The sequence below is a fragment of the Nematolebias whitei genome, chromosome 5, assembly GCF_014905685.2.
Source record: "Nematolebias whitei isolate Nwh7 chromosome 5, NemWhi1, whole genome shotgun sequence".
Classification (NCBI taxonomy): domain Eukaryota; kingdom Metazoa; phylum Chordata; class Actinopteri; order Cyprinodontiformes; family Rivulidae; genus Nematolebias; species Nematolebias whitei.
Window position 1 is genome coordinate 12,833,285 of NC_056502.1, and position 7,388 is coordinate 12,840,672.

The 7,388-nt window shown below is 37.3% G+C and overlaps 1 protein-coding gene across 1 annotated transcript; it reads left to right on the plus strand.

Annotated features, from left to right (window-relative positions):
• The first annotated feature begins 1,055 nt into the window (after window positions 1–1,055).
• Window positions 1,056–7,167, plus strand: rps19 (ribosomal protein S19). The gene is made up of 6 exons (XM_037676857.1): window positions 1,056–1,085; window positions 2,236–2,306; window positions 3,370–3,470; window positions 3,588–3,771; window positions 5,599–5,653; window positions 7,113–7,167. The coding sequence occupies exons 2-6, from the start codon at window positions 2,236–2,238 to the stop codon at window positions 7,140–7,142; spliced, it is 441 nt and encodes a 146-aa protein (XP_037532785.1). The 5' UTR covers window positions 1,056–1,085; the 3' UTR covers window positions 7,143–7,167.
• The last annotated feature ends 221 nt before the right edge of the window (window positions 7,168–7,388 follow it).

The following is a 7,388-nucleotide window of genomic DNA, read 5'->3' on the forward strand; positions in this document are numbered from 1 at the left end:
ACATCTTCATCCCTGAAAGAGTGACCGCTGGCCTGGAGATGAGTGTAGACCGCAGAGTCCTGGCCTGATGATGTTGATCTTCTGTGCTGGGCCATCCTTTTGGCCAGTGGCTGTTTTGTTTCCCCGATGTAAGACTGATCACAGCCCTCCTGACACTGAACAGCATACACAACATTACTCTGTTTGTGCCGGGGGACTGGATCTTTGGGATGAACCAGTCTTTGCCGTAATGTATTTTGGGGTTTAAAAGCCACTGGGACGTTATGTTTAGAAAATAAACGTCTCAGTTTCTCTGATACTCCCTCAACATACGGAATGACCACTGGTCTGGGTTCCTCCTTTTCACCTGATGGCTGACTGGAGTCCTGTTTGGGTTTCTTACAGGGTTAAGAAATGTCAGCTACAGCGTGCACTCTCAAGACATGTTACATGCAGTGTACCCTCAGTGTGGACTGAACTTGTCAAAAGGGCCTTGTCTTACTCTGCTCCTGCAACCTGGAACACCTTACAAAAAGAGCTGACGTTATCAACTTTGACCACTCTAAGGAATTTTAAACAACTGCTAAGTTCGTGGCAAAATGCAGACGTTCCTGTTTTTAGTATTTTACATTGCTTCATAATGTAGCTGTTTTTGTTTCATTTTTATATAATTTCTTTAATTTACTTTTTATTTGTATATGCTTTATTATGATTGTCAATTGTTGTCTGTACCGCATCTGTGTTCTTTGTTTAAAACTGGTCTCTCTTGTAAATGAGTCCTCGGGGCTCAATGAGACTAATCTGTATAAATAAATGTTGAATTAATTGTAAATTAACTTAAGTGCCTTTGCTGTGACGGTAGTTCATGAAATCAATAAAACCAAAAGTTTTATAGCATTATAAATGTTTTAAACAACAAGGAGAGCACAATAGGAACTGAATCAAAAATATTTACACGTTCTTTAGGATACGTTAATTTTTTTTAATGTTGGAGCGCCGATTTGGAGAAAGGAACAAAATCTCGCGAGAAAAGGCGAGTTTTGCCCGTTTTAACAGGGGATGGAAACCCCGTTTCACCCTCTCTCCCTTCGCTGTCCACAAGCAAGGTAAAGCGCTATTTTGACTTCGTTACATTTTATATTAAAAATAGCTTCAATATTAATGCATTTGCGTTTCTGACATATTCTACGGGGACATAGCATACGTACTGATGGAATAGTTGTACTTTGAGACTAGTGTTTATACGTTGGTCAAAGTATCGATGTATTTTATCTGAGAGAAGCTCTCGGTGTGTAGCTTTTCGTAATGGCTGCCCCCATGCTGCCTCATTTAGGCCTGCTAGCATGTGTGCTAATCTGTGACTTGTAGATATTGTTTTAGTTAAAACGTCAAGCTGTACGGTTTTAAACTTGGTTTTACTTATTATACATACTGTTTTCATTTGATTTGTATAATGTTAGATTCTTTTGTAAGTAAAGTAAGATTAGCATGGTCGTTAGGCGGCAGGCTAACTGCCCGAACTAACGTGCCGGTTACATCGCTAGGAACCTTTCACGTTAAAAAATGATCCTAAATGTTTTATTATCATACTGTTTTTGTTATGTAGTTTTAGGTTTAAACTACGCAACCACTAAAGTTCTTGAGATCTAATCACATTTTGTTCAAGTTTGCCATAAACAATGTTGTTTTTTGATCATTCAGATTATGAAGTTGTACGAGAACTGTCGAGGTTTTAGTAGCCTTTAAGATTTCCTATAGTAAAAGGATGAATGCAAGATGTAAATGCAAATCTTTAATAGACAACACTTCTCGTATTCTAGACTGTTATAATCTCCACGCCTTTATGAAGTGGATTGTTCAGTTATGCTTAAGGGAATAAAGCACTCTAAATAAGAATTTGTTCTTAGTGTTTATGCCCGGTTAAATAAAGTTGTAAGAAAAATAAAATTAATGTTGCAGCAAAAACTTTATTCATGACTCCTAGTCTCAGCACCAAAGTTGCTGAAATTTGAACCAAATTTCTGTCATTATATGCAAACTCACATTCATCAGAGTCGAACATTTATAATTATATGTAGTATTGTCTATATCTCACTCTTGTAGTTATTAATCAATACCAATGAAAGTATATTATTTTTCTATGTACTTTTTTGTTTGCATTTCGTCTGTTCAGCCATATCATTTTTTTTTTTCAACCTTTGCATCTAGAATGTTTGCAACTGAACACGTTTGTTACGCTTCTGTTTTGCTATTTAGATGCCTGGCGTTACAGTGAAAGACGTCAACCAGCAGGAGTTTGTCCGTGCCCTTGCAGCTTTCCTGAAAAAGTCAGTACATGCTTTTATATTTATTTATGAAATCTGTTTAATGTTAGTTAATGTAGTGCCCATATAACTTGTTTTTCTTGTGTGTTTCATGGTGTAATATTGTTAAAACAAACAGTAAAAGGTGTACGTTGCTGATGCATGCTTAATAATTCAATTCAGTTTATTTATATAGCGCTACATCACAACAAAGTTGTCTCAGGGCACTTTACAGAAACATTCACATACATTAAAGCCAATTAGTAAAGTTCTCTAAGGAATCCAGCAGACAAGTTGAATCTTGGCTTCGTTGCAGTCTCCCATCCTGGGCAAGCACAGTGGCAACAGTGGAAAGAAAAAACTCCCTTTTAAAAGGAAGAAACCTCCAGCAGAACCAGGCTCAGGACAAGCGGCCATCTGCTTTGACCGGCAAATCAGATGGATAAATCCAACAACGTTGAGTCAAGTCCTCTGGACGGGTTGAAAAACTGGAATTAGGTTTTTTTGGATAAAACATAAAAATTTTTTAACTAAGAACCCATCCAGAGGACCTGACCCAACCTGGTTGGATTATACAGGGTGCTTGAAAGTTTTTGTTTTGGAATGGTCAAGTCAAATTCCCGACCTGAATCCAATCGATATGTTGTGGAAGGACCTAAAGCGAGCAGTTGATGTGAGGAAACCCACCAACATCCCAGAGTTGAAGCTGTTCTGTACGGAGGAATCGTCCAAGCCGGTGTGCAGAACTGATCAACAGTTACCGGAAATGTTTAGTTGCAGTTATTGCTACACGGAGGGGTCACACCAGATATTGAAAGTAAAGGTTCACATACTTTTACCACTCACAAATCTGTAATAATGGATCATTTTCCTCAATGAATAAATTGGCCAATTATAATATTTTTGTCTCATTTGTTTAACTAGGATCTCTTTATCTACTTTTGGGACTTGTGTGAAAATCTGATGTTTTGGTCATTTATGCAGAAATATATAAATGTCTGAAGCGTTCACAAACTTTCAACCACCACTTTATTTATTTTGGATTGTGTTGAAGGTTTTATGTTGATGCGTCCTCTGCTGTCTCTAGGTCAGGAAAGCTGAAGGTACCTGACTGGGTGGACCTTGTCAAGCTGGGCAAGCACAAGGAGCTGGCCCCCAGTGATGATAACTGGTTCTATATCAGAGCTGGTAAGCCCAAATATTTGGTTAATTTAGTTGCATTCAGTTAATTCTATTTAGACTTGCAAAGACAAATATTAGCTTTATAAAGTTATAAATTAATGCCCTTATCACCTCTTTTCACAGCATCCACAGTTCGCCATTTATATCTTCGAGGTGGCGCTGGTGTTGGATCTATGACCAAGATTTATGGCGGCCGCAAAAGAAACGGTGTGTGCCCTGCCCATTTCAGCGTAGGATCGAAAAATGTGGCTCGTAAGGTCCTGCAAGCCCTTGAGCTTCTCAAGATGATCGAGAAGGATCCCAATGGGTGAGTGATGCTTTGCAGTGTTTTTATTTTTAAAAACTTTGGCAATAAAAAAAAATACTGTTATGTTAGAGTTTGATCTGCACATTATGTAGTTTAATTGTGAATTACAGGCATTGTGGGACTAACTTACTGAGGCTTATAAATACTGGACTTGTTAAATACACTGACACACATTTTGTGCATTTGTGCACATTTTTGTTTAGCTCGGTATGCTGGGCACTCGGTTGTGTTGAAAGGGCAGGACACCCTGCTTGTATGATGTTATGGGGAAACGATGGTGAAAGTTGGGATTTAGTTTTTCAAGACAATCAAGTTTTGTTGAACAGTTTTAAGTAGGAGCCGCTGGGATCAGCTGTCAATGGGCTTGGAGCGGTGATGAAGAGCCACATCTGTTAAACGTTTTTGCTTTGCATTAATTTGGCAAAAAAAAAATTATGCAACATAAATGTCAAAGGACTGTAGTGAAGTATTGTAATTATTTTACTGTTTTTAGCACAAAACAGTTTAGATATCTTCTGAGAGTTATTAAAACTTAGTGAGTGTGGAACTTGCACTACTTTTTGTTCTGAAATGTTAAAACCAGGAAGTGTTTGCTGTGTGGCATGTGCTTCTGCAGAAAAAAATGAATGTTAAAGCGCAAGTGGTGATTCTCACATCAGTGAATATCACTCTGAACGTTAGCCGAGGTTGTAGGAAAAAGCCAAGCTATAAGTTATGCAGTACCTCCTGAAGTAGATCAGTAAAAAAACAGACCTGTATAATGAAGTTTAATTAAAAAGTTGAATACGGTTATTTAATGGAACGTGGAACTGAGCTACAACGTTGGCCAGCTGTGCAGAACATTTAACAAGAAGATGATGGTGTTTGTTAGTAATAGACTAATTTACTTCCAATTATATATATTTTGAAAGTCCAAAGTAAATATTTTGTTGCTATCCAAGTAGGGATTGGAGGAATTCCATTGATTTTGTTTTTTAATATGTAAAATGAAAGTGATTTTACTTATTACAAATTAACATGCTATTTTTCGTCCTGAAAAGCCATCTCGTTGTTTATTAAATCTGTTTTTCTGCGCTTAAGAACAAGTGCAGCTGCAGATTTTCTTTCAACATTACATTCACATAAATTGGTTAAAAAAAGAAAATGCTAAGAAGTAATGCCACTATGCACAGAAAGCACAACTGTTAGCTGAAGCAGCTAACTTCTTTTTGACCTTCGCCTGCTTTTTGTGGAGCCGCCTAGATGTGGACTGAACATGTGAACTGTCATTTTTACTCGTATTAGGATACAAATCATGTCATTCTTTTGAGTAGTCTCCATTCGAACTGTTATTTTAATTTGTATTTATGATGCTTGCTTTCAATATGAATAGAAAGTAATTAAGAATGACTTAATTAGGTTTGAGGTTGTATCTGTAAGATGTATGCACGCATAGATGGTGAAGAAGGCAAGCATATGTTAACTGTTTACTTTTATGCATACATAGTTGTTTGTTATACAGGGTAAAGTTTACTCCCTTTTCCTTGTGCATTGTTTAAACTTTTATGACCACATGAAACTGATAACTAGTTTGCTAATGTTTTTGCTCCACAAGCCTGCAATAGCTTTGCAGTTACTCCAACAGCAGGACAAATAATTGTCTTTGTTCTATTAATTTATTGGCTAGGAAACGCATTACATTATGAACTGGTCTAAGTTTGTTCTTTTTCCACCTCTTTTTGCCTTGGTGATGAATTAATCATCAACGTACACTTAACTGTACAAACACTGGATTATGGTTCTTAAATAGCTGTATAACTTAATTATTATTATTTATTTTTTTTTTAGTGGGCGACGACTGACCTCCCAGGGAACCAGAGACCTGGACAGAATCGCTGGCCAGGTGAGAAGTCGTTATGTCTAGATTTATGGAAAAGTTTATCAAAATGATTCATAAACGTACCGTCCCTTGAAACAGTGATTTTCTAATATGCGATTACATCATTGATCATGAGTGTTAAGAAAAAATGAGTTATGGTATAGGCGATTTGAATTTCAGATCAACTTGCAGATTAGCTTTTTATTAAATTAATGTTTTTGCTTTCAGTTTTTCTGGATATAATTTGCTGATAAGTGTGCTGCACTATTCTTAATCTTAGACATCAGGATTATGTTGCCTGGTTTGATGCACAGCTAAAATTAAGACCTTCAGTGTCTTCCCTCCCACCCGTTTTATCAGTTACCCTTCATATTGCTGGGTTGTACTTGCAATTTTATTTTTATTTATTTTTTTGATAGTGTGATAAACTATAGTGGTGCCTTTAAGCTTTTCAAGTTGTAGTGGAATTAAATTTACAGTTTTAAAATAGACAGAATAGGAGTGCCATATAACCCCCCCTAATGGAACACCTCGTCTGTGGAGGGAGTACATGACACCTGACATGCGAGATATTTCTAGTGGCGCTTGTCCTCAGGCAAATTTTCTCTAGCTGTCTAATTATACATCTTGTGTGCCTGCAACTGGAATTTTAATATTTTACAAAATGAAAAGCACAGTTGGGCCTTGTCAGAAGTCAAGATGCAACCGTGTTGTGATAAGCCAAGGGTAAAAGGGGGTAAACATAAGGAGGGAATTTCATGCTTAACGAGTCTGCCGTATGGCACAACTTTTCTTCTTGTTTACCCATACTAATGAGCAGTATGCAGATGAGCTGGGCTGGGCCCCGCCCTCCTGTCTGCTTTATAAAACCTGCATCATGCATGTTGATGTAGCTCCTACACCTCTTGAATGGTTTTTCAAGCAAGACTTTCCTGCAAAGACAACAGTCTGCTCAGTGTTGAGCTGCTGATGGTGCTAGTATTGATCAGAACAAAAAAATATATGTCCTAAATTCCCTTTTAACTTGTTTCTTGTGAAACCTTGTACATATAGTAAGGTTCTTTTGGCTGCTCCCTTCAGGGTTTGCCACAGCAAGCAAACTCGCATGAAAGATTTGAAAATAGTTTTACGCCCTGGGCTCAAACCTGAAACCTCAGGATTACAAGACCACGGCACTGACCACCGAGGTACCGCAACCATGGGACCTTATGCAATTAGAGATAAAATTCATGTGCACTGCAGGCTTTTAACACACAACAAACGGTTCTGTTTAGGACTAAAGGACAACGAAAGCAGCAGACGGGATGTTTGATTTTAATTAATTGCTTTAAATTAAATTGTGTCTTGTTCATACCAGTAACATGCACCTGACCCTCATTCCAAAAATCCTTTTGGGAATCTGATTGGGGATGAAAATTCAGAAGTCATTTATTTCAAGGCCACATGTTTCAATATTCTTATTGCATCTTTTTTCTCTCTGCAGGTTGCTGCTGCAAACAAGAAATCTGTTTAATAAACATTTTGTGGGAAAAGTCAAATGCTGTGTATGCCTTTTTTGTGAAAAATAAAAGTACTTAATGGAGAATAATTCTATTAGTATACCATTTTCTTGTAATCTAAATCATATATTGTCTCTAGGACTGTTTATGGGTTTTGGGAAGGGAAAAAAAAACCTTTTCAGAAAGCTAAAGTCTAAATCTAAATTATTGGCTGAGCCATTTCTCAGCTCAGGTATGAACCATCAGGCAAAAATCAAATG

Excerpts from the sequence above, each read along its gene's own strand:
- rps19 (XM_037676857.1), top strand. The coding sequence starts at position 2,236 with ATGCCTGGCGTTACAGTGAAAGACGTCAACCAGCAGGAGTTTGTCCGT. Across the intron at positions 2,307-3,369 it reads CTTGCAGCTTTCCTGAAAAA|GTCAGGAAAGCTGAAGGTAC; the intron begins GTCAGTACATGC and ends TGCTGTCTCTAG. Across the intron at positions 3,772-5,598 it reads ATCGAGAAGGATCCCAATGG|TGGGCGACGACTGACCTCCC; the intron begins GTGAGTGATGCT and ends TTTTTTTTTTAG.